Genomic DNA, 27,818 nt, shown 5'->3' on the forward strand with positions numbered 1-27,818 from the left:
TATTTGTTTTCCAAAACCTATAACGATGATAAATTTATTTAACTTAAACAAATAAAATAGATACATGTTCTAGAAATTTTTATTTGGATCTACATAGAGTTGTTTTGGATATTGCCTTGCTTATCACAGCGTGATATTGGAAATTTGATAGGATCTAACTACCTGCGCCTCTCTTGTAATAAATCAGTTATCAATTCAATTTATTTTTAGGGTTTATGATAGTAAATTCTACTATGATAAAATATTTATAATATTGAAATATATTTTTTACATTTTGTGGGCGTGTTACGAAGAGGGAAGAAGCGCATGTGACAAGGAGAATTTTAATTATGAGTGTGGACACCACTAGAGGTAGGTCTTGGAAGAGATAGATGGATTGCGTGAAATGTGACATAATCAACGGATTGATGACTGAGATAACGGAAGATAGATCGATTAGGATGACAAAAACCTAGTGCGGTGGTGATGATGATTTTAAACCCAAAAAAAATCGTATCTGCTTTTACAAAATATTTAACATTTTGCATTGCTACATTTAACTATTTGATCACTAAAATATAATCACTATCAATTTGTACTTTGTTTTAATGGAAATGCGATTCAGTGTATATAGAGTACGCAGAGTTCGATTTACAGGTATATTAGATGCAATAAAATATTTTTTTAATAGATAATTTTTCAAGAAAAATTGTAAATACTTGTTTTTATTCTTTGAACGTAACTCTTTATTTAATTCTTGTATTCCTTCATAATAAAATAAATAACATGTATTATATTGTAGTTATAAAACTTTAGAATTCAAAAACATTTTTAATTTCTTAATACGTTTTAATTTTTTGTAAATTTGAAAAGAAACAACAGAGTTATTTATCGTGACTTAAATATAAACTTGAATTATTCACGGATTATTATTTCATTTAAATTTTTAAATATTTAATTGATCGGACTTCAACAATCAACATAGAATAGCATTCTGATAATGGTTCGGGTTAATTAACATTTTATGGGACAGGCGATTGTAGGGGAGTTTATTTTTATTAAAATTTGTCGCAATTATCGCAATGTGACTACTAAATATCATTGAAAGCAGAGTTGTAACAAATCTCTAAAGAAACACGCTTTACTTTTGTTTAAAGTTTTTTATATGAAATATTGAACTGATTTTCATTTTTTTTTATTATCGAGAAGCGATAAAACTGACCAATATAATATTGTGACATATGCAAATTTACAAAATACAAAGAGCCAAAATTATATTTAAAAATACAATTTAAAACCCAAACCCTATTATAAATTCTCTTATTCATATCTAAATTACTGTTTCGTGATAACTCTGAGCTTATAAAGAAATATGTTATCAAAATATGAATAAACAGGCTAAAAGCTACCCGAATTAAGTCATGGTTATTTTGTGTCACGACAAGGTGACGGGATCACACGAACGACTCCGGCCCATTCAAACCACAATATTACCATAAGTTTCGCATCGCTATTGCGAGAATATTCAAATTTAGCTTTTTCTTTGACACATTTTGGGATACCTTTAATGATTTATGTTAAAGTTATTCCAGACACAATTTACTAAAAGGCACTCATAATTTAATAATCTTTATGGTTATAAAACACTTATTTGTATTAATTTGGTGTACCTGCTTACTACGAAATCGATCCATTAGTCCTTTTGGTGCAACTTATCATTCCCAGTACGTCGGGCTTAGGAGGTAACATAATAGGTAACATATAATGTTATTATTGATTTTAATTGTACCATCAAATTATATTACACGCATTATAAATATATTTACAATACAAAGGTTTATTACATTGATATCGTTAACCCAGTCAACTTCAACCTCTTTAGACGCCAGGAACGATAATGTCTGTGACACGAATTGACCGGATCGGCTGTTGCGATACAACGACCACACAGAATATACGCGTGAAGTGGAAGCAATTCCGCGTTTCTCTTTTCCTTCCCACCCTTTTCTTATAAGGAAAGGTTAGAAAGGGTCGATTAGAAGGAGGAGGGGATGCATTTTAAGGTGGAATGTTCTCTGTGCGTTGCCTCCTCCTTCAATTAAAGGTAGGCAAAGCATCTGCAATTACGGACGCCTATGGGCAGCGGTTGGCTATTTCGGCGAATTCAGGTGACTGCTGGCTCGTTTGCCACCTTATATAAAAAAAAGATAAAGCATTGTTTTTGAACACACGTTTTGACAATGACAACTCCAATGCAAAACCGCCCACATATAACAATTATGACATAACTGATTGAATCATTGCAATTATCAGTAAATCTTCCAAAGAACGTTGGCCTTAACCTACCACGATATCGAAATAATGCGGAAGGACATCGTTATAATTCGCCACACAAAATGTCGGTTGAATCTCGTCGGTGATCTATTCAAACATTTTATTTTTTCTTTTATACGAACGTTATTCAATAGATAAAACGGTCACTCGACATTGAGTCTTGCAAATCAATAATTGACGTTTGATTATGAATACTACTGATCCCCCATTGGTCGAAATTCGACCATAATTCACAATCAAAGATTGTTTGTTTTGGGTGTTTTCCTTTGAGCCGATCGGCCTACCGATAAATCGGCTCGATGGGATTTTTTTTTATGGAATCCCCTATTGGAAATGGATCACATTTTTTGGATACGATGGACTCAATCGGCCCAATGGGATAAAAATTATCATTGAGCCGAATGAGCGGTAGACCAATCGGCCCAAAAGGAATCACATTTTTGTTTGTTTTTGATTTAAAATAGTCTTTTCCATATTAACTTAAACTATGTCAAATTTTACGTTCATCGGTTTGCACAATATCCTTAAAGTGAGGGCTGACTTTTGTTGTCGGAGGCCAAGTCCCACTTCGGGTCACTGCGCCACCCTAGTTAATTAGAGGGATTATACAGTTTTCTCTTCACTTATTAATAAATTATAATTATTTAAAAATAATCAATAAACGATTAGCTAGTTAAATATGCTCTTACCAATAAATCGTAATATAGCTGCAAGACAAAAAAATGACACTTTCTACTGTGTGTTCGTGTTCACGCACGACTCTTCAATGCTTGCTATTATAATAGCTTGTAATACAGGAAAAGTATTTAAATTACTTCTAATATAGTTTTTATCACAAATTTGAAAAATTAAAATTCGCTTAAGCCATGTTATCTATTCATAATTATCGTAGGCTATAATTTTTAAAGGTATTTAAGAGGTGACTTCAGAAGTATTTTGAGGACAGCTTAGAAATGGATCAATATAAGTTTATACTTGTGATTCTTTTTTCTCTTGCCGTAACAGGTACGTTTTTATAAAAGCGAAAAAAAAGTCGTAATGCCCCGCCATTGATCTGATAGTAAGAGAAAAGATTATTTTTATATGGAACAAGCCAATGATCACGACGTTAAGTAATGATGTGGTCGAAAGATGGTACACTCTACTTTAGTAAACGTCTATTCCCGCTACTCTTGAAGGCCTCCACGTCATAATTGGATGAAAAAACTGACACTGACAATTTGTTTCAATACTTTGCAAAATGTATCGTTGACCCATTTTATTTGCCAGAAATGTACGGTAAGCACACTCGCAGAGGTCACTCGTCAAAAGGTAATCGAGTGGTTGGCGGCAGCGAAGTGCCGATACAAGACTACCCGTATCTAGTGCATTTGCTGCTGGCAAAGCCCGACTCGCATCAAACCAATGCGTACACCGTCTGCGGAGGAACAATTGCTAATGAGAAATGTGTTATCACCGCAGCACATTGTCTCACAGGGTATGTGCGCATTGAACAATTTGAAAAATAATTTTAGCGTTGATTTCCACTGAAAGCAATAAAAAATATGAATCAATGAAAAAATTTCGTCAAATCCAACGAAGAGAGATCACAGTTAAAAAAATGGTACAAGCGATTAACGTTATTTTGTTTAACGTTTAATGTTTTTTTTACAGATCAGTTGAAGCGCATATAAGGGCTGGCAGCAAAGACTTTACGAATGGTGGAACTGAATATAATTCTAAAACTCTTATACAACATCCAGAGTACAATAGTAAGACGTTAGATTACGATATTGGCGTAGTGAAGCTGTCGAACCCAATTGCACTTAATGGTGATACTGTTTCGAAAATTAAGTTCCCGGATGACAATTGCAGCGTGTCTCCTGGTACTAACCTAACTACTCTCGGATGGGGCGCTACCAATGTAAGCTTTACAGTTACACACTACTAAGAAAAAACATTTTAACAAAAAAAAAACGACTTCAAAAGAAATTATTCTCAAACAAAATGCACTAAAAAGAAACAAAATGCACTAAAAAGCAACAAAATGTAGAATCACGAATACCATTGAAAGACAGAAAACTCTTCTTGTGTTATGTTTTTCGAATAAAAAAATGATTATGTAAATCGGACATCCAGGAACGGAGTTACGTACCAAAGTACCAAAAAAAGTAAAAAAAAAACAGACGAATTGAAAACCACCTCCTTTTTGAAGTCGGTTAAAATTACTGCATTTCTACTACGCACTAGTTTTTAATCACTAACAACTAGTAGGTATGATGATACTACCCAAGGCTTTTTATCTCGCCTTCTGATATAAAAAAAATCATATAAAAAACTTTTTCAGACTTTTCTGCACCTAAAAATATTTCTTGTGTAATGTTAACTCTTGTGGTTGTATTTAGAAAAGGGGACATGTAGTGAGGTTTACATTTTTTTAGCCACATGGGGGCCCCCTTAGCCAAAACTTAAAAGCAGTAACTTTATCAGCGGTATCAGATGCCGATTGTAAGAAGATTTACTCGTATATCAGCCCTCAAATGATGTGCGCAGGAGTATCTGAAGACGGTAAAGGTTCCTGTGGGGTATGTAAATGTATTCTAATAGTATTTAGTAAGATTCTCAGGCAGGAGTTTGTTCGAGGTTCCGCCCTCTTTGGCACCTTTGAATCGGAATGCTAAAAATGTATTGACAGTCCAAGCCGAGGTCTCATCATCATCATCTCGAAGTTCCATGAGCCTAGCTACTCCATGGAAAATCCATCGAAGCGATCTAAGGACCTCGGTGGCCTCCAAATTCGGTAATAATAATGAAGTAACGGCCCGAGCCGAGGTTCCTGAGGCTGCCTTTGAACTAATTTACTCTTAAATCTAGGTTAAGGCTAAGCACCATCCGAGTTTGTTAAGAGTACGTATACTTGTATGTTGTACCCGCTGTAGAATAATCTCCAAAAATCTTATACCATGAAATAGGTGAAATAATAGTGGTATAAAGAATACTCGAAACCGATGCGCATGTGTGCGTAGATGTAGGAATGTGGAAATGGGAGAGAAGTCTGTCAGAACCGCATCAAATGAAAGTCTGGTTTCTGCCTAACCCTCTGAGTTATTGGTGTTGTTTGTATAAACGTCGTTTAGTTTAAAATTATTTCATTATTTAATGCTACTTTTTACGCAGGGTGACTCCGGTGGTCCAATAATTGTGACGGAAACTAAAGAGCAAGTGGGCATCGTGTCGTTTGGTTTTACTTGTGCTAAAGCGAACGTTCCTGGCGTTTACACCTATCTTTGCGATCCCAGCAATCAGAAATGGTTGAAGGAAATGGGATGCGCCTAAGCAATTTTTTCGTGTTTATTTGTTGCGTGAAAAGTTAAAAAAATATTGGAAATGTTTGGTTATTTTTTTGAGTCGAAAAAATAGAGGCTAATGATCCTAAATAAAATAATATACGCAACGAAGAATTACGAGTTCATTTTTTCTTTTTTGTTATCGATTGTTATTTAATAATATTTTTTTTGTTGTAAAATAGACACTGTTTACCAATAAAAATACTTATAATGTGTGAATTAAATTATTTTCCTCTTTTTATTTTTACCTAATAAAACGTAGCATATACACAAGGAAATTGCCATCTATTTATGATATATCAACTGTTCTACATTTTCCATCACTTAGTCATCATCATTATCATCATATCCCTAGCCTTTTCCCACTCATGTGGGGTCGGCACGAAAGGTTTTATAAACCTTAAAGTTTTGGCTTCATTTTTTACAGCAGGCCGCCTGCGTGTCGACAATCCTACTTGGGAGGACAATTTCTTAAAATTAAATGTAACATAAACTAAATAATTCAAAAGTACTTCTAAAAACACATCAAAAATAAAAATGAGCGAGAAAACATTATTAACATATTATAATAAACAACAAAAATAGGCTCTTGTTTCCTTTTGTCCCAAATATATTTTATTTAAAGCAAAATATCCTCAAAACATGATATATTTTTAAACGCATTTATTCTTTGTAAGTTTTGGAAATTAAATATATGTATTTGGCTCGTGAAATGTATAAAAGAATAATTAATTAACCAAAGATATCTTATAATATCTTATAAATATATGGATGAAACTGCTAAATAAAAAACTTTTGAATGAATTAAATTAAATGAATTAAAACTTTTTTTATATATAACAAGATGGCAAACGAGCAAGCGACCAAAGACATCCGCAATTCCAGATGCCTGCCTTTAGTCAACGGAGAAGGGGATACACAGAAAGATAATATTTTCCCTTACTATGCGTTCCCTCCTCCGACAATTACCCATCCCTTTCCTATCCTTTCCATAACAAGAAAAGGATGGCAAGGGGAAGAATACTAAAATTAGGTCTTATATGTGACAAATTTTGTTAGTTTTACCGCGAAAAGATTTATTATCAGAAAGCGGAGACTACATACACTAAAAACAATAGACAATTTGCAATTATTAGAAAAGTAAAAGAGGCACTTTGTCATTAAAATGAGATAAAGACGGCTAAAAATGTTGATAATCTGGTGGTTTACAGGAAGATTTCTTGATGCTGTTGATGACTTATGTACATATAGGTCTTTGTACTTTTAACTTCTGACTGAGAAATTATGTAGAAAAATTACATTTTTATTATTATCAAACAACTAGTTATTTTGAAGTTAATGATATGGATAGATAACTTGATTGTAGAAGAATTATTGTTAAGGGTAATATCAATGTAATATTTGAATAACCCAGAAATAATTGTTATCATGTCTAAGCCTACTATTGAGATTTAAACCTTATATTCTTACTGAGGTCACATCATGTCGGTTTATACAAACAAGGACTTTATTGGACTGTGATATACATAGTAGAGAGGTTGTTGTTATCTGTGCTAGCATCTAAAATTTATAATCATAGACAATTATAGAGTATAAAAAAGTTGATAAGGCCATTCGTACACAAGGCATCGTAAATCGTCGAAACTACTATTGTATGGTATCTTCGCTAGAATAGCATTGCGCGATCCGTACATTAAACTTTGAATCGTCGACGCGAGTTCTCTATTTAGACATTAGAGGCAATGTATAGATTTGCTACGTAATTGCAGCGACTTTTCTCACGACGATCTTGACAACTTGTCGGCGACACGCGCTGTGTACGAACAACTATGGCTTTATATTTCGAAAGTTAGCTTAGCGAAGATTTCCATTGCCTTCTGTACGAAGGGCCTAACGCAACCTATTAAAGTCTGAAGATACTACATGTGTTCATTGGAAACTAAAATAAAACAAGAAAAATTCTAGATTTTGGTATTCTACAGATTGTTTCTTCTTGTCTCCGTTTATTATCAGGACAATGTTTCCAGTTCCTTTTCTAGAAAATGAACGTTTTTTGATATATCATGGTATATTCAATGACACGTCACAAACATGTTTTTGTAACATAAATATTTTTTGTTATTTCTGACATAATTAAACAGGACAATAATAAATATCCCAAGAAAATTAAAAAAAACTACAGAAAATAACCGGAAGAACTATCTTTATTTTTAAACGCCCTTCTTATCAGTTCCACCTACAATTTTCAAAGATTAGAAATCGTTTAAGAAACGTTATCTTGTTCATAATTATCTCAAGCAATGGTTATAGAAAAGGTACGGTATATAAAGAAAAACATCCATATGAGAAATAGACTTCGACCATGAAGACAGAAATGGATCGACTTAATTTTTTCTTTGTCGTTCTCTTTTGTGTAGCTATCTCAGGTGCGTAAAAATAATCAAAACATTGTATGAAAATTCTCGTTTTAGTTAGAGTCGGCGTAAGCATATTTTGCATGAACTGTCAGCAAATGAACCAAACGATCCATTCACAATTTGTCGTGTAGTTTTCGACAGTATATAAATCTCACATTTTTACTTAAAATGTCTTTTTTTTTCAGGTGTGTATTGCAAGCATCCTCGTAAGGTTCACAGGACTAATGATGGTAGGATAGTTGGAGGCAGTGAGGTCTCCATACAAAACTACCCTTATCAAGTATATTTATTGCTGAAGCAAGCCTTCACAGGCGATTACTACCAATGCGGAGGGTCTATTGTCACGTCGCGATGCGTTCTCACTGCGGCCCATTGCATTTCTGGGTAAGTACTAATTTATTTTAAAAAAGTAGTCTAACTCACTATACCTCTGTAACTTGGCATGGAAGACTACGTGACATTTCAAACTTTGAAATTTGTCTTACCGTGAAGGCAAGTGGTAACAATACCCTTTGGAATTCTGGAACACATAAAACACGCGTAGTTAACACAAATTACTCAAAATTTTACAACAAACTAAAGATGTATATTTGTATTCTAGCATGGAATCTGTGAACATAAGAGTGGGTAGTACAGACGCTTCGAGTGGTGGTACTACTTATGACTCCAGAACATTAATAATGCATCCTCAATACAACGCTGGGAATAGCGATTATGATATAGCTGTTATTAGATTGTTGAGGCGTATCGCTATAGACGGTACTAACACTGCAACAGTCACCTTGCCATCTGGGAACTGCACCGTACCTGCGGGAACTAACTTAACTGTCACTGGATGGGGTGATACTAGCGTAAGTAAAAATACACCTTGTATTAATTATTTAAACAACTTTTGCAATTGTAACAATAGAAACCTTTCTCACTCGTTTTCCTTTTACGGTTACAAACCTTCCCAATTCTTTGAAGTTAACAATACGATATAAGTCCTCGTTTCTCGTAAAAAAATTTGCAAAGGATAGTACTTTTTTACATTATACACACAATTTCAGAAGTGTTTAGTCAACGGAAGGGAAGACGCACAGATAGGGAATATTTCCCCATCCTATGCATCCCCTCCTCCATCAAGTCAATTTCCTCTTCTCATCCTTTTCTTATAAGAAATGGGTGGGAAGAGAAAGAGGGTTAATATCGTAGTCATATGTAAAATCTCATTATCTTTGTGATAATGAACGTTAACACAATTTGTTTTTTCTTTAGGAAAATGGAATGAGTAGTGAAACTTTAATGGCTGTGTCGGTTAACGCGGTGGCTTACGATAATTGCAAGAAGAGCTATTCGAACTTAACTCCTCGGATGATATGTGCCGGTGTGCCCGAGGGCGGTCGAGATTCATGTCAGGTATGGGCCAATTCACTTGAAATCAATGAGTATAAATAAAAACTAGTACACTAAACAAATAAGCTGCAAATATTTTAAGAAAAGAAAATATTTATTACGTAATATATTCAAATTTCGAAAGACCTGGTAAAGTGCATTTAAGTGCTCATATTATCAGATTCTCACTAGTGCAATTTAAGTCTAGTAACAACGTCGTAGTTAAGTTTATAAAATTTGTTTTGCCAACCATACAAAGTCAGAAGCTACAAGTGAGAGCTAAAAAATAATTTTCTTCTCTCTTTTTGCAGGGTGATTCCGGTGGTCCATTAGTAAAAACTGGTACCAAACAGCAAGTGGGTGTGGTATCTTTTGGTACAGGTTGTGCAAGGCCTAATACACCAGGTGTATATAGTAATTTGTGTAATCCAAATATTCAAAGATGGATTAGAATGATGGGTTGCGCGTAAATTGTTTATTGATTGGTGTACTTATTTGTTGTGTAAATCAAAATGTAAATTTATAACGACTAAGCTGTATGCAAAAAAAATCAACACGAGCATACAGACATATTTTTTTTTAAATTGTAGTTACACAGCAAAAGAGTTCATATTACTAATGTTTTATCTACTGACGGTAATTGTGCCAACTATTTATTTGACATACACATGTTTATATAAGACACTGTTTACTATTAAATAACTAAAACAATTACTTAGTTTTCTTCTTTCCAGATATTTCCTTTTTATGGTTACGGGGCAAGTTATTTTATATTACGAGTATAATTAAAAAATTTATACTTTTCAACAACAATTTTTGGTGTATAATTAAATAGTAATTATTAACAAAACAAAAAGAATTGTTGAATGAATAATTTGCTCGTAACTACAATATGACTGCACTTATATGGAACTAAAATTGAAGGCTCTACATGTAATGATTGTTAAAAGTTACTGCTTGTGTTTTGAATTGTGAGGAGGCGAGATAATTTTTTTAGGAGGGGTTTCTTGGTAACTGTGCTATGACTTATTATGATTGACAATTTTAAACTATGGTATAGTTAGACAAGTATAACATATCTGCACAGGCTCAGATAATTTTCCAATTTTTCCGTTGCCAAAGTTAGTTCGATGGGGACTTTTTAGGGTTCACAAATATAATTATGTTCCAAACAATCATTCCAATTTTCAGCTCTATGCGAATTGTTGTATTTTAACTACCTTAAGTTTGCTTAATTTGAATGGGATATTGGTTCCAAATTAAAACCAATATTGGTTCAGTTAACCCGACGCGTATTTTTTTAAAGTTCACATATTTTCAATTTTTATTAAGATTCATGATATATAGAATATTCACACTGACTAAAAAAATAAGAATTTACCGGTTACATATAAGGTAATTGTTATAATATGGCCGTGGTTACAAATACTCTGACGAGGACATAGTAATTATAAGTATTTTCATATATTTTTTTGAATTATTAGAGAAATGATAATTATTAGAAGTAATAGTATTCTTATCACATGAGGGTACAATTGTTAACAATTAAGAACCATTTACTACCTTATTGTAGGTCGCTATTAGCGCATTTTATAATTATAGCAAGTATTGTATTTAAAAGGGTATCATTGATCGAAGTGACATATTCATCAGGCGCAAAGAAATGGAACAGTACTCTTTGATTCTATGGGCTTTTCTCTGTTTAGCCACCACAGGTATGTTATAATACTTTATAGTGCTAACATACATAATTGCCATTCTAACTTTGTTAAATTTCCAACTCACGTTTTTAATAATTATTGGAAGAAAATGTAGCTTTATTGTGGATCTTATTTGAATTTTAGTTACTGAAGAACTCATTAAAATTACAATATTTTCCCCATGAAACATTGGTACGTTAAAATTAATCGTCCTATTTTTATGTTTTTTTATTATATTTTGTTTTGTTTTATATTGATCAGGTTCTATTGGAGGACATTCACCTCGTAGAGTTTATAAAAAAAATGACGGTAAAATAGTAGGTGGTACTGAAACAACTATACAAAATTACCCCTACCAAGTGTATCTGGTGCTCAAACAAGCTGGCTTAGAAGATTACTACGAGTGCGGAGGGTCTATTGCGACCCAGAGATGTGTTCTCACAGCGGCACATTGTATCACCGGGTGAGTAAATAAGGACATTCACATTTATATCAATAGACTGGACAAATCTAACCAAGACTTGACAATATGTTACCACTAGGAAACATGTGTAGGACACGCCTACATGTAAATAGGCATTTGTTTGCCATTGATGATAATGATTAAAGTACTTGTAGGGAAATATTTCTTACGTCCGCTCTATAACGGATTTATTTAATTATCTTTATTAAAACTATACTAAAAGTATACAATAACATGACATCTTAATACTATGAGTAAAAAATAATATGAATTACTAATTTCTTTACCATGTATTTAAAAAAATACTTTCTTGCAATGAAGTATCTTAGATTTAATTTCAACTTACATTTGAAACGTTCAAGCTGTTATTAATTGCTTTTATTTTTGCTTCAAACATTATTAATCTATTTTAACAAGACAAATTAATAGTGATATAAATTACTATTAGGAGACTAGCAATCACATTAATACGACACTGACATTGACAAATTAATTTAGGCGCATGCGCGAGGTCGTTGAAAATTATTATAGTACTAGCTGTCGCACGCGAGACCGTCCGCGTGCAATTAAAAAAATCCGTTGAGCCGTTCTGGAGATACCTTCAAACAAACATTCATCCATCCAACCATCCATCCATCTAAACAATCGCATTTATAATATGAGTAAGATTAAGATAAGTAAGAAGTAAGATTAGTAAGATTTAAGAAGTAAGATAAGATTATTTTCTCATAAATTAGAGTATGTAAATATTTGTCCATTCACTACTATATAATGGTAGTCATTTATTTAGGTATTTATATCTACACCAGAAACAAATTAATTTCCATAGGGAATTGATTAATTCAAACAACAAAAGGTATGCAGTTGGTAATTTTGATACCGTTATTATATTTAAATGACATCGAATGTAAATAGAAATTAAGTTATGAAAATAAGAAGAAATAAGTATGGTCTATTTAATTATCTCAAGTCATACAAATTTATAGCTTGCTTTTGAAGATAAGTAGAGGACGTTAAGAATACTTCACATCCATTTTATAGCACATATAAGATGTCCAAAGTTAGGTCAGGATAACGGTTTCTTATTTTTTTAATTTAATTTATTACAGCAAAGAGTCAGTAACGATAAGGGTTGGCAGTACAAATACAACAAGTGGAGGCACTACCTACAAATCAAGGATGCTTTTTATGCATCCTTTCTACAATTCTACAACATTTGATTACGATATCGCCGTGATTAGATTGTTGAGACGAATTACGATTGATGGTACTAATAGCTCACTCGTCGACTTGCCTACAAGTAATTGCACCGTGCCCGTAGGTACCAATCTTACTGTAACTGGATGGGGAGATACAAGTGTAAGTATAGCTTTATAACCTGACTGATAAGACGGTTACTATGATCGTCAATTCTATCGTAACCTTCTATAACCAGAAAGTGACATTTAAACCTCATCAATAAATGACAGAAAGAAGATTACTACAAGAATTACCGTATATGAGACAATTATAACTCTAAGGTAGGTTAATAAGGTACATTTTATTTATCATTCTACACAATAATACACCACATAATGTAAGAAATACAATAAGAAAATCTTTGTGCAGGTTGCGCTGAATTCTAATGTTCTAGGTTTCTATTCTAGCTAACCCTTCGAAAAGAAGATGCTGTCTAGTTATTATCTGCAGTTTTTAGTAGTGAAAACATATAGACCAAGTGAGAAGCGTCTTTTTGGACTTTCTTTGTAGTATGGATAACACCGTAGCGAATTTTACATATCATGTAGTAGAATTTGTATTTTTTTTAGGAAAATGGTGAAGACAGCACAACTTTAAGAGCGGTTACTATTAATGCCGTGTCTTACGATGAGTGCAAAAAGACGTATTCATACTTAACTCCTCGAATGACGTGCGCTGGTGTGCCTGAAGGTGGTAAGGATACTTGTCAGGTAATAAATTAATTTTCTACAATAATTTTAAACTACCTCACTTTATTTATACTGCAAGTGTTTTCAAGTTTCTTTTCACTGTGCTTTTAAATCTCACACGAGAGCAAAACAGCTTGCAGTACTGAACCATGATCTAACATCATAAAACAATAAACATAAACTTTACATCTACAGGGTGATTCTGGTGGTCCATTAGCTATAACTGGAACGAAATCACAAGTGGGAATTGTGTCCCACGGATATGGATGCGCTCGGCCAAACACACCTGGTGTTTATACCAACTTGTGCAACCCTGATATACAGAATTGGCTGAGGTTAATGAGATGTCTTTAAAATATCTTTCTATAACTGACTTAGATGTGTTATGTCTAAGTTAATGTAGAATCAGTTTGTTTTATTGGTTCTTGAGATCGCTACCGTCGTTCTAATAAAGATACCTGTTCTAATAAAGTAATGTTGGTTTTATGAAGAAGTACTTTTAGTTTCTTGAACTCAAAGGTAAATTTACGAACTACAAACGATTTTATGAAGATATTGTTTGGTAATAAATATTTTTGCAATATAAATAACTTTATTTTTTAATATAACAATGAAAACCCCTATTGGTGAAAGGTAAGGTTAATGTTTATAGGTTATTAGGGCTAATATACTTTAAATTATACTTGAACTATAAATATAAGACTATAAACAAAAAAAAATTACCAAGACTTTAAACTTTACACACAACATAAACCCTGTAACATCCTCAACAAATCGACAGACAGAGAACAAAAATTGCTGCGATTGACAAAATTCCGGTCAAATTCTGAAAGGGATCTCTTAGCATTTAAATAAATGGTATCTGCGAACTTCTCTTGTACGTTGAAACTTTTTTAATTTCGTCGAAAAGAGCCAGGTGCTCCCGTCGACTTCAATTCTACGGACAGTCTCCGACAGGATCTGAGAGCTGCGATAACACCTCACTTACATTATAAAAGTACCACAATCATTTCGAAAGATTCCGTTGATTAGCGAATCCCGTAATTTATTACCTTCTAAATCTTTTTTATTGCACAGTATACGACTGGAGTTTTTAATTCACAGTTTTCATGATTGTTTAATAATAATAGGTAACATTTCTTTATTTTAAACTAGCTTTTACCCGCGACTCCGTCCGCGCGGAATAAAAAAAATGCACACAAGATAAAAAAGTCCCTATGTCCGTCTCCTAGTTCTAAGCTACCTCCCCATCAATTTTCAGCTAAATCAGTTCGACCGATCTTGAGTTATAAATAGTGTAACTAACACGACTTTCTTTTATATATATAGACTAGCTTTTACCCGCGACTCAGCCCGCGCGGAATAAAAAATAGAAAACGGGGTAAAAATTATCCTATGTCCGTTTCCTGGTTCTAAGCTACCTGCCCACCAATTTTCAGTCAAATCGATTCAGCCGTTCTTGAGTTATTAATAGCGTAACTAACACGACTTTCTTTTATATATATATAGATTATTATCTTATTAAGAGCATACTCAGTAATCACCGAAATACTTTAAAGTATATTTGTGATAGGATGTGATGTGATATGATGACATATCTTATCGCTTTAAAGATGAAATATTTAAAAAAAACATTCTAAGGTCTAGTCCATCACAAAGGTACAGTTTGTAATTTAGTATAAAATGTATCTTGTCATATATCTCTTTAGCAAAGCATAACATAAAGCAAACATAAACATTAGAAGATTTAGGAAACGAACGATAAATGAAAACGTAATTAAGCAAGGGATAACTTTAAGGCAAAGTTAAAAGTTTGTTAGCTTCAATTATATTATTTGCTTCCTTTCTCAGGATTATCTTGTTGTTCGTCTGCTTGTTTTGAATAATTAAAGATTAATGTAAATCTTGATGGCTGAGTAATGGATTAAATGAGAAAGACGTTGACAAATAAATTGAATTTATTTAATTCTTTATAATGTCATTTTTATTTTAGATGTTACAAAGAATAATTAAGGAGAGAAGTCATTTATTCTCTTTATAAACCAAAATTGTGATTTTTTTCGTTAATTCACATTTTTTTTGTTTTACAATACATGTTTATTGTACCGGGTGCCTATCTTTATACTTAACTATAGGCAAACAACACTTTATGCAAAAACTCGAAACTGCCTTTACTTCATTTTCTACTTTTGATGAAAACGAATGATAAGAGTTCTTGACTAAAGTAATTAATAAGTGATTCTTTTATCTTAATTTGATTGGGTTCTTTAAATGGCCTTCCGGAAACGAAGATAATTTAAATAATAATGCAACTTTAATTTATTAAATAGTTATGATAAGTTAACTTTTTAAGGTTAAAATTTATTGCTGTAGGTATTTCTGCAAGATGTTTTGTTTTTAATAAAATGAACAACAGTTTTCCACGTCAAAGTACCGATATGAAAAAGCCGAGGAGATTGTATCTCGGCGTTGAGATAAGGTATTTAATTTCCTTTCCTAGACAGACTGATGACGTAAAAGACGGCTTCTTTCATTTAAAATTAAAACAGATATTTCTTTCACTCTACAATTTTTTCTCGTGATCAACGAAATGAATTTACCGCCATCTTTTGTTTCAAAAATTGAATAACGTTGAACTCTTTTTGATTTTTTATACACTTAAAAATTTCCTTTTTTGTATAATAAATTAAAAATTCCGATTAATTCTACTGCCACTGCCAAAGAGTCAGCGCCAAATTTAAAAAAAAATGCTTAAGTTACGCCCGCATACATAAGCTACCTTTCAGTACAAGTTCCTTCACAATCGATTCAGTCGTTGCGAAGGGGTTGCGTTGGGAACAAGCGCGGATTAACGGACAAACAGACAGACAAGAAATTAAAAAAATTGGATTGTTGTTAAAAGCAAGGCAAATACATTATGTTCTAGAAAAATTGTACTCAATTTTTTTTAATTGTGTAGATTCGAGAAAAATGTTGCAATTATAATGCGGGTAGATTAACTAATCATTGCAAAACCTCCATAATATCGTTACTAAAGTTAAAAGAGATTTATGATTGACGATGTGCCACAATTACGATAATCGATTACGCACAGAACATGTTTTTAAGTTATTTCAAATATCAAGGAAATGCTTTGTTTTGTTTCAGAACATCGATCATATTATGTAGCGCTGTATAGTTAGAAATTGTTGTAGGTGGACATTTGACATTGAATGAATGTTATAGAATACTATGTTACTAACTAAATAAAATTTTTGTTATAATTTTTATGAAAAATATCTGTGCAATATGTTCTTTGCCGCCAACTTCCAATTGGATAAAGTTGGTCAGTTCAGTCTGAACACTGAAAAAAAAGAAGACAATTAGTAAAATTAAATCATACTGACATAGAATATGTCACGTTTTAAAACCTCTGTATATTCTACAGGCGAAAATCAAATATAACCTCTTTAGAAATTGTTTTAAAAGTAGGAGGTTTCCCGCGACTTCGTCCGCGCGTTATTGAAATAATATAGTAATGAATGTAGTAGTGTCCGAACTAACTCAGGGATTTAACCCAAAAAATCAACCCTATTTAGTACAAACAAACAAATAAATCTATATATAAAGATATATAAAACACTTTGTTTATCAGTATCAAGTTTGAAGATAAACTGTATCATGTGAAATAACGAAATAGACTATTTCGTTTTATCTCGATCCATTAACTTGGATGACAGGAACGGAGAATTGGGCTAGTACAGCGAGTCCGGCTACATCCGCTCTGTGAAAGGTAATCATAAAATCTTCGATATTGCAGCGTTGCTGCACTTGCAAGGAATTGTTATTATAAAGTTTTCGCCGAAAGACATTTTTTCCTATAAACGCAATGTGGTGCCAAAGTTATTTCGTAAGGGATATGAGAATAATAAATTTGAAATAAATTTAAAATACTATATTATAAAACTGTATTACAGTATCAGAGAAAATTATACATAGTATTACAGTAAAAGAAGAAGTATAGATTTTCCATAAACATTATCATTTGAAATTGTCCAATTTGTTTGTAAAAATATATGTAGCAATTGAGAATTGTGTGTATGTGAATTTCTAACTATAAAATTGTATTAACGAAAATGCTCTAGCAATCTCAGAAAGGTTATTGAAAAGGGGACAAAGAGCCGGGCACTGCAGAGACGTCGCTATAAATGTGAACTGAAGGGCTTTGTCAGTAAGTTGAACGTACCTCTTCACTGGCAGTTGCAATTTGCATTACAATAAATTTATATTGAAGGTCTCAAAGTAGAGTTCCGTGATCGCTTTAAAAGCTTTATTCAGAAACCGATTACTTTTCTAAATGCCGACTAAATTATTTCAAAAATCACGTTTTCATATCACGTACACTCTGGGCTGATAAAGTAGGTTTTCTATAGCCGCGGTATATTTGAGTTCAGTGTACATTTTGCTTGTGGTTTCCAAAGATTATATTAAAATATTGCATACGTGTTAAATCTAAATGTATGAATATTTTAATTGACTACAGTTATTTTTTATGCACAGTGTATTTAAGTTGCATTTTTCTTATGAATCTATGTTATTTACACGAAAGTCCATGAATAAATAAATTGACTGTTCTATAATTGTATAATCTATGACGCGTAAGTTAAGAAAATCTTGGCTGTAACGATGAGTAAAAGTCACATTACGAATGAAAAACCGCGGGATTGTGGTAATTGAAAATTCTCTGTGTAATATACGACTTGCAATTTCAGGGCGGGGCAATTCGGAGCGGTCCTACAGGGCGGACTCATTTTTCTTTACGTTTAACGATATTATTTAACGCCACAAATTTTGCCATTTTTCTTATGGCCTCCAGACCTGCGGGCAATTTCATTATGGTAATCGCACATTATTTTACTTTTAGCTTACGGAGCGTCGGTAGTTGGTTTAATGAAAAAATTCGGTTGGAGTGGCGTGATACTATAAAAAACTCTAATACTTCTGTACAATTGTTATTTCTTTAGTTACAGAATGTATAATTGTTCTTAGACAGTTTAGTCCAGTGGCTAAGTTTAGTGCCTCCTTTTTTTTACTATATCGATGTAAACTTTCTAGTGTTAAATACAATGCAACAGAAAATAAAAATTGTCAATCTCTTAACATAAATACATTGGTAACAGAAAAACTAAAACAGTTATTTGCAGCTAGCTAGCTATTACAAAATAGTTGAAACATTTACACTTTTCTTCAAACAGTTCAAGAAGATGGTAAATGAGGATCGAACATTACAGGATTCTTGTGAAGGATTAGTGAGAGTTGAATTTTAATTAAAATGCGAGTCATCGATGGACCGGATTAAGCGCTTTCAATGAGAAACAGCGAGTAGCTGGAGCGTTCTCAACTATTTTTAGAATTATTCATTTCTTTGGTGTAGTTTCAATCTTGATAGCGTTAGCTCGACGGAATATTTTAAATCCCACGCCTTATAAAAGCGGATTCCTTTAAAAATAACTATTAATTTATTTAATGTTCAAAGAAATGAAACTTTTAATCAAATGTTTGTAATTTTCAATACAATAAATATTTTAAACACATGGATAAGGAAATAAATAAATATGCATTATAATAAAATTATACGAGTAAACATGTTTTTAGTGATATAAATGTGAATATTTTCGGAACAGTTGAATGGAAAATGAGATAGACATTGTAGAAGGTTGCTCAGATCTAAACAGAATAATGTGAAAAGAAATACATAGAAAACTATGAAATATTATTATAAAAGTAATAGAGAAAGTAAAAGAGAGGAGCGTCGGTGGCTCAGAGGTTAAGCACTTGACTTGCAATCTGCAGGTCCTGGGTTCGAATCCCGCCATGTACCAGTGTGTTTTTCAAGTTTGAATTTACATATATACATTTATCTGACTGATGGAAAACATCGTGATGCAACCTACACATATCTGAGAAGAAATTCTATGATATGTGTGAAGTCAACCAACCCGCACTGGGCCAGAGTGGTTGACTATGGCCTAGTCACCTCTAAGTTAGGGTAGGCTCCGAGCCTCTCGATGGAAACGTATAGTGACCTGATGATGAATAAATGGAGAAAGCAGATTACAATTTTTAAGTTCGCAATGTAGTTTTTATTACTAAATAAAAGTCTTGATAATACGAAAACTTGATTTAATACATGACAATCGTTTCCGTGTTTTTTTTACAGTACGTTAAAACTTTTAATACTAAAAGATGCCCGGAGGCATTACAGAGTTGGTGAAATAGAAGTGCAAATGCACGGAAAAGATACCTAGTGTATCGTAAAACGTTGCTTGAATTAACTTAATGGATCTTAGGATTGTACTTTTTATCCTCATGGCAACTGTTCTACTAAACTTTCCTTAATTATCCAGCAGATAGTTAACTTGCGAGGAATTTCTTTGCCCGTGTTAATGAAATCTTTTATTAGAGAACCGGAATCTTTAATTTCCTTTTTTGTTTTAAAATTTATGAATTAATATAGAAGAAGCGAGAGATATTTGGCAGGACCGCGCCAAAAGGAGGTCCGTGGTCTTAACCTACCGCTATGGGTTACGGGCGAGAGTTATGTTGTTATTGTTACCTAAAAAAAAATTCAAGCAACTTACAATTTATTGAAGAATTTTTTGAATTCCAAATTTTACTTTCTTGTTCTTGTTCTTGTGGCGCATCTCCTAACAGCAAAGGTCGGCGGTATGCTCTACATATTAAACTCTTTCACTTGAGAGGCGAAACAGTTGGGTTGCACTCGCACTTCTTGTCCACTCACGGATGTTTCGATTTCTTCCTAATTTTGTAAAAGCTTGTTTAAAATTTCTAACGTTAGCAAAATATTTTTAATTAAGGTACAAAAAATTATTTTTAATTTGTAATTAATGACACCCGATGTAAAGTTAGGTTGTTTATTACAATAAATGTAAAAAGTGACCTTTTTTACATTATTTTTTACCTGATTGATCAAATATGGGCATGATTCAACACGAATAGAAAATCGTGATTGAGCAATAAGAGACGGGTATTTCCACAAAAAAAGTGTTTATCATTTCGAATTCGTTAGTTCAGGGTCATAGCAAAATCTTAGGAGAAAAAAAGTAGGAAAGGTTAATGACAGATTATTTGTTCATCATCATCATCATCATCAGCTCACTATACGTCCCCACCGAGGGGCTCGGAGCCTACCCCAAGTTAGGGGTGACTAGGCCATAGTCAACCACGCTGGCCAAGTGCGGGTTGGTTGACTTCACACATATCATTGAATTTCTTCTCAGATATGTGCAGGTTGCATCACGATGTTTTCCTTCACCGTAAGAACGTCGGATAAATGTACATATGTAAATCGAAAATCGAAAAACACATTGGTACATGGCGGGATTCGAACCCAGGACCTGCAGATTGCAAGTCAAGTGCTTAACCCCTGAGCCACCGACGCTCGATTATTTGTTCGATGTTATGTAATCATTACAGGTTTTATTAAACGTTTAAAGCAATCAATGGAAATATTATCGCTTCCTTTATATTTTTTGTTTGTTTTTAGTTGGTATATTCATGCATAATAATTTTTATAGTCACGATTTTCGAAATTAATATTTTATAGCTTATTTTAAGACAGAATTAATATGAATATTTATCATTTTAATTTTAAAAACTTTTTATAAAATGTACCTTAACCTTTAACCCTTTTAAAAGAAAAGAAAATTCATAATTAACGCGCGGGATGTCAGAAAAATAGGCTACGTTTTTAATTTTAACAATTTCGCTGTGTAGAATAAAGCGCTGGTTGAATATAAAGGACTCTAATTATCTTTGTTTTTATTAAGTCTCAAGAACATCATATTTTTCTTCCAAATCTTACTCTATCTATCAATGCAGTATATTTTAATTAATTGTAGCACAAAATATCTAAAAAAAAATATGTTTATAAAGTATTCTTAAGTCATACATTTATTTTTAGTTTTCAAATCTTCTTTCTAATCTTCAAGACATTTTGTGAATAAAACCATTTAATCTTAAATATTAATTCCTCTCTCTAAAAAGTAACATAGGCCTTTCATTTCTTTATATCACCAATTCCAATTTATTCGTACTTAGACGCCACCTTTTCCTTGTCTTTTCAAATCGGTATACTTCGCTTTAACCCCTTTCAAAAGTTCCTCCTTCATAATATGCACGGAGGTCGCTTAACTTAAGCCTTTTATTGAGATTCACCTTTGAAGGCAATTTCGCCCGCTCTGCTTTATTACTTTTTTACTATAAGAAATTGTTCATCGGTGTTGAAGGATCTTTACTCTCAAAGACGATAAAGGATCTCTTAATCTTGCAGTTCTCTAAATTTGTTGGATGCTTAACTTGAAAATTATTCAATGGGTATCTTGAATCATTCATGTACGAAATATTTTACAGAGTTATTAATAAAAGCAATAATTATAATATACAGTCAACACTTTCTCATAATATTTTCAACAAACATTTTTATTTATTATTATAGATTTTCGTCTATAAACTGCAGACCTAAGTTTATTAATCATTAAAAGTAAACTAAAAAATGAACGCGGAATAATAATATCTCTGGGTCACTAGTACGCTATCATTCTTTGCACAATCATTAATAATATATTTTTTTATATCTCAAGGCAGCACATAACGGAATACATTTATTATTCTGGTGACAGTAATCGCCAATCAAATTATTCGCTTACCTATAAATTATAAATCAAAATATCATAATAGCTTTGAAAAAACATAGACCAAGACCCCGTCGCGTCGTCGATAGACTTACGTCATTTCACCCAGGCTTTTTCAGCAGCCCTAATGGAGTCAAGTATGAAATTTAGGCTACGGATGTTATCAAGATCTTAAAGTTGTGAAAAATAGAACTTTTCTCACGTCACTAGAAATCTAGACGTAGACTATGTTCTACATTAATGCCGAATTTCACCGAGACCCGTTAAGCCGTTCTGGAGTTACCTGTTAACAAGCATCCAACCATCTAAACGTTCGCATTTATAATATTTGTAAGTTAGTAAGATTTTGCTCCTAATAGGCTTTATTTTTTGTATTGATCCAGGCATTCGCCTGTCTTCACATAATCCTTTTACTAGCCTTGTTATATTTCACTGTTATTTCTTAAAACAAAACCGCTGAAATTGCATTACCATTAATTGAAGGTTTATAGTTTTTTTTTTTTTTTCAAACAATAAAACATAGATTTCACACACGTTAACAGAGTTATGATTCTCTGTATCAGTCATGGTGATAAACTATTCGCTTCGGTGTGTAAGTTACACCTGTTTGAAGGCAGGGGAAACTTTACGAGGGTCAGTTTGCGAAACAATCGCACTAAATATTAAACCGCAGCGAACAATGCGCGATCTCGCTGTCGCAGAGCAAAAACTGATCTAATTTATGGTGTAAAGTTTTATAAAGCGGTATTATTGGGATGCCCTAAGCCAATTTACGCCTTTTGTTTGAAACCGTTTTAATAGGCAGCATCTGTTATTATTTGAAAGAAGATTGAATCATTTTTTTTGTACAATAGCATTATATGTATGGAATATAAAAAAATGCTTGTTTCCTCACATTTAGTAGATAAATATATTATGAATCCTATCCGTACACTTAATATGAAGAATTTTTTCAAATTTTAACGACTCCTAATACTTGTGATTAATTGATTATTAAAGTGAAACACCCTGTATTTTAATATGTTTTTAAAAGACTACTAGAATTGACTAATTTTATATGAGTTCTGATGATTTATTACTCTTTACCTTTGCCATTGTTAACATAACAGATGTAATATTAAATTATATATTTGCCGAGTAATCAATGGCGAATAGAAAATTGCTCAGTGATTATACGGAACAAGAAAAATACGCGTACAAAGTCAATGTACTATTAATATACGTTAATGTATGCTTTACGAGGTGTTAGCGACAAGGTTATTGTCATTACGTATTAATGTTAGGTTGAAACGTGTTATTCTTGGCGTGCTTACATTGCGATAATCAATTGCATTTGGTTGGATTTGATTTATTACTTAAGCAATACTTATAACTATTCCATATTATATAGTAATAAATAACAAAGTTTTTATTTTATTCGACTGATAAGAGATAAATTCTATGTTTTTATTGGTGTAGTTTGTATGGACTTCAATTTCATTGTCACCTCTTTTAATGTACGACTGAAACGATTTTTATAAATGCGGGGGAAAGAAGCACTTATGACAATTGTAACAAGGATATTCAGTACTTCAGATTTTTTTCAGTTACCAACTACTTAGTCACCTTGATAGTGATAGCTTTTACGCTACCCTTGTTAATTGCCTTGGATACATTCTTAGATTACATATCGATAGAATTCTTATTAAAATAAAACTGGCTGAGTAATCACACTTTATTCGACCTGCGATTTATTAAGCTATAAATAAACTTTTCGTATCGTAAGCAAAACTAAACGTATAATTTTAAAATCCAATTTTGTGTTGCAGTAACTCTTGGCTCTTATTCAACTCAACATTGTTGTTCTATACCGCATCGTTGACGTATACAACTATAATCCCTAAGGTTCTTGTGATATCTAACTATTCCTAAACTTATATTATTTTCGCGGTTTCACAGCGAGCGGTTTACACAAAGTTTTAAGTACAAAGATGGTTGAGTGTAGATGGATGTTGTGAATAATGCAAACGGTTCATCTGCGTTACCTGACGAGACGAACTTAACTTTGCCCGGTACCGTATTCATAAATAAATTAAAATAATATTGAGGAGGCGTCCTACGGCGACGCTAAGTCGCGCTTTACTTTAGTGAATTGTCGCTTTAATTTAATTTTAACATTCTCGAAGATACTTTCATCTATTTGAATAATATTATTATATTTCATTTAGTAAATTGTTTGCTACGATCAAGTCATGGAAATAATGAATCAAGAGGATTTGAGCAATGGTTTTCGCGCGTAGCTTTAGTGGTTAAATTTTACTTAGTCACTTAATTTTTTTTTTATCAGTCAAAAGTGAGAATAAATGAACTTAGTAGAAAAGCTAAATTTAATTTTATTACGCTGTCATAAACTCTCATGAACTTTTCGTTGCAAGAAATAATGGGTAAATTACATCAAATGGTAAAAAGTTTTATCGGTATTTACTAAGCCGTTTTCATTACTCGTTTTGTACGTAAAAAAGGTAAAACAATCGGTTTTAAATTATGTGTGAATTCTATTTGTATTTAAACAACGAGACGTGAAGTATTGATTTGTTTGGCCTAATGAATAGAAACAATTGCGAATTGATATGTTTGGGAAACAAAAATCTATTGAACTTTGAATTGTTTTGAAGGTGTTTTTATTACATTGTAGCTACGTAGTTAGATAGTAATTTATTTCAACGACCTTACAACTAGTTTTGGGTTTAAACAAATATATCTAATAATCATATGAAATCATATTTTTAAAGATTTAAAGATAACAATAGCATTCTCTATTAGTTTTTAATGGATCTTGAACCATCATTAACCTTTGTAAGTAGTCCACTGCTAGTCAAATGCCGTTCACTTATACTCATATATGCTTCAAAACCTAATAATCAACATTTGTTTATACTAGTACTTTCTGTCTTTAATGAATATTAAAAACGTCAACATTCCGTAGCTTTGACTATCCTAAAGTTTCATAACTGTAGTGAAAAGGAACATATAAGTTGCGAATGAAACTCTCGTTTGGTAAACTCAAGACGAAGGAACTCGCTTCATTCAGTTTTGGGAGCAAAGATATAAAGACTCTTGCGTTAGATATTGCGAGTTCATATCATGTGCCGCAATGTCTCTGAAAAGGGAAAAGTTATTAATTCAGTTTTATTCTCTTTGTTTGTATACATAGAACTGAGAACTGTTTAAATGTGGTAAATGTGAAAGCTTACTTATTGTGTTTATCACCTAAAAACCTTTGTTAAATTTAAATAACCTAGTTAACTTGAATACCAAACGTAGCAATATCTTAAGTAGAGTCTGACATGGTTAGTAAATATATTCTTACTAAAATAGCTTTCTGGTAATCAATTTAGTTTTAGTTTGAATGACCTATTTATTTCTCTTCTCGAAAATAAATTTTGCGCAAAGGAAATTGCTTTAACATTGATTTTAGAGTAATTTGGAGTTTAACGGTTTGCAGTACTCGAATATGGTAAGCATTGTTCGAATTGTTGTTGTTAAAGTTAAGTTTGGAACAAATCTATGACCTCGGGTGCCGGCGACCACTCTGCACAACCGTCTGTCAGAACTTAGCCTGAAACAAACTACAGTTCAAATAACATAATCCATTAAAATGTTTGAAAATTCCTATATGTAATTAAATTAGGAATAGTTATATAATGTTATCTTACACTCAATTTTTAGTACACATTAAGATGTCTAGACTCTCCAACATTATTCATTTCACAGCCGGAACAAATAATCGATCCTCGAGATCTATCCGAAGTTTATTTTAGTTACTTTGTACTCATACAATGCCTCTCAAGGCAGTACAAAAATAAATACAACACAATAAGTACGTACCACGTTTTGTTACGAACTGTCAATGAACTTTTCCAACTAGAATAATATTTTAGTAAGTTTATCTTGCGGAAACATAACAGAATTCGTTTTACAAAATTCAATTACGAGTCAAGCATGGCTTACCGTCGGAGTTATAATTTATCACACGCGATATATACGTTACCACAATTTTAGAAGCTATCAAACTTTGTCTTTAGACAATCGAATCACGGCGCGAGTATAACCGTCAACTTCCACTACGGTTCATATCACCATCCTGCTCACTCTCGTCAAAAAAAGTAGAGACTATAATATGTTTTTATAAAGATATTACGGTTGTGAAAACTTATGTTTAAAATTGTATAAACTCTGTATTTCCCTTTGGCCTTCAGCCTAACGGGAAACACGATATAAACTAAATCTTTAGGCCACACGTGTGAAGTGTAATTCGATGTTCTTCAACATGACTACCTCATATAAAATAATAAAATAACAGAATCACTGCCAATTAAACTTCAAAATCACGATAAAAATTTAAAAACAAATAGTAAAAGTAAAACTGCTTCAATATTGCATTGTAAATACTTCCTTTACTGTGGCCATGAAAATTGACTGCCTCAATAAAAGAAGTAAGTGCAGTTGACTAGCAAACCCTACTTTATTGAGTGACTACGGTAGTACTGCTACTATAAACATTCATCGCATTTGCACGAACTATCGTAAAATATAAAATGAGTCCCGAGTACCCAATGCTTATTCAGATCACCCCATTCAAGATTATAGCTTTGCACCTATAATATAAAGTATATTTCGGGTTGTATTTAAAATAAGGAAGACACTTTGTTGCGATAATTTTTAGCATTGATTAGTTTTTAAAATGCATTTAAACTACGTACAAAACTTTAAGAACAAATACAATTTAAATAAAAACTAAACCGGAAGCTCTACTTTTCATTCACTTCTTGCTTATTACTACTTTTGACTTGGTGTGAGATTTATTATTTATTTATTTAATATTAATCAATAATAACATCTTTACGATAATATTTTACGGAGGAATTTAAAAGCAAAGTAATACACTTCTAGCCTAATTTATTTAATACTATTACCCGCTTTATGAGCTTTAAAATCATGAGAAATATTATACTTTTACTTAAAAAAATATTTTTGTATGTGCAATTTATTATATTTTCTTTAACGTTTGATTTATTAAAGAGTAATAGAGAGAATATTGCGTACCATCTAGAATACATTATTTCATTACTTGTTGTAAAAGAAAGTTCTAGATTTCCTTAGGGACTTAAGAAGTTTTATTGCTTCACCATTTTACGGATGCTCGAGTCCATCACGAAAACTTACAAAATGTTTTCTATTCACTTTTCAATTTGCCTACTACGTTGCTACTTAAAATAAAGACAAATACAAACCTTACTATAGTCAATACACTTTTAATTTAATTTAGTACAGCATTTTATAAAAAAATAACAGTAAAAAATTAAACATTTAATGTTTGTGGTATACTATTTTTTTTACATTTTTTGATGTAAATAGCTAAATTTTGCTTCTTGCTCTATGGTATTATTTTTGACTAGTGTGATTAAAAAGTTAAGTAATAATGAATTAAACACAGTAAAAGTATAATACATTTAGTACAATACATTATCGGTTGCTACGCCTAAATTAAGTAAGTCCCCTCCTAAACTGACCTTATCTTATGATTGATTGTGACAAATTTAACCCACGCTTATAAAGTACCTT

The 27,818-nt window shown here is 32.3% G+C and overlaps 2 protein-coding genes across 2 annotated transcripts; both read left to right on the forward strand.

The window, feature by feature from the left end:
* Positions 1-3,262: 3,262 nt before the first annotated feature.
* On the forward strand, positions 3,263-9,974 carry LOC106713483 (vitamin K-dependent protein C). The gene is made up of 10 exons (XM_045678045.1): positions 3,263-3,318; positions 3,583-3,790; positions 3,967-4,216; positions 4,734-4,877; positions 5,470-5,622; positions 7,950-7,959; positions 8,242-8,440; positions 8,658-8,907; positions 9,314-9,454; positions 9,742-9,974. Exons 1-10 carry the CDS (start codon positions 3,267-3,269, stop codon positions 9,898-9,900), a joined length of 1,566 nt encoding a protein of 521 aa, XP_045534001.1. The 5' UTR covers positions 3,263-3,266; the 3' UTR covers positions 9,901-9,974.
* A 1,119-nt stretch (positions 9,975-11,093) lies between these two features.
* Positions 11,094-13,875, forward strand: LOC106713482 (trypsin 5G1-like). The gene is made up of 5 exons (XM_045678046.1): positions 11,094-11,145; positions 11,392-11,593; positions 12,703-12,952; positions 13,402-13,542; positions 13,717-13,875. Exons 1-5 carry the CDS (start codon positions 11,094-11,096, stop codon positions 13,873-13,875), a joined length of 804 nt encoding a protein of 267 aa, XP_045534002.1.
* The last annotated feature ends 13,943 nt before the right edge of the window (positions 13,876-27,818 follow it).

The sequence above is a fragment of the Papilio machaon genome, chromosome 5, assembly GCF_912999745.1.
Source record: "Papilio machaon chromosome 5, ilPapMach1.1, whole genome shotgun sequence".
Taxonomy (NCBI): Eukaryota; Metazoa; Arthropoda; class Insecta; order Lepidoptera; family Papilionidae; genus Papilio; species Papilio machaon.

What these genes read in the sequence shown, in the direction of transcription:
- LOC106713483 (XM_045678045.1), top strand. Translation starts at nt 3,267, where the DNA reads ATGGATCAATATAAGTTTATACTTGTGATTCTTTTTTCTCTTGCCGTA. An exon ending in TCGGATGGGGCGCTACCAAT is followed by an intron (nt 4,217 to 4,733) that starts GTAAGCTTTACA and finishes ACATTTTTTTAG; the next exon opens with CCACATGGGGGCCCCCTTAG. An exon ending in GCGGCCCATTGCATTTCTGG is followed by an intron (nt 8,441 to 8,657) that starts GTAAGTACTAAT and finishes TTTGTATTCTAG; the next exon opens with CATGGAATCTGTGAACATAA.
- LOC106713482 (XM_045678046.1), top strand. Translation starts at nt 11,094, where the DNA reads ATGGAACAGTACTCTTTGATTCTATGGGCTTTTCTCTGTTTAGCCACC. An exon ending in CTGGATGGGGAGATACAAGT is followed by an intron (nt 12,953 to 13,401) that starts GTAAGTATAGCT and finishes TATTTTTTTTAG; the next exon opens with GAAAATGGTGAAGACAGCAC. An exon ending in GTGGTAAGGATACTTGTCAG is followed by an intron (nt 13,543 to 13,716) that starts GTAATAAATTAA and finishes TTACATCTACAG; the next exon opens with GGTGATTCTGGTGGTCCATT.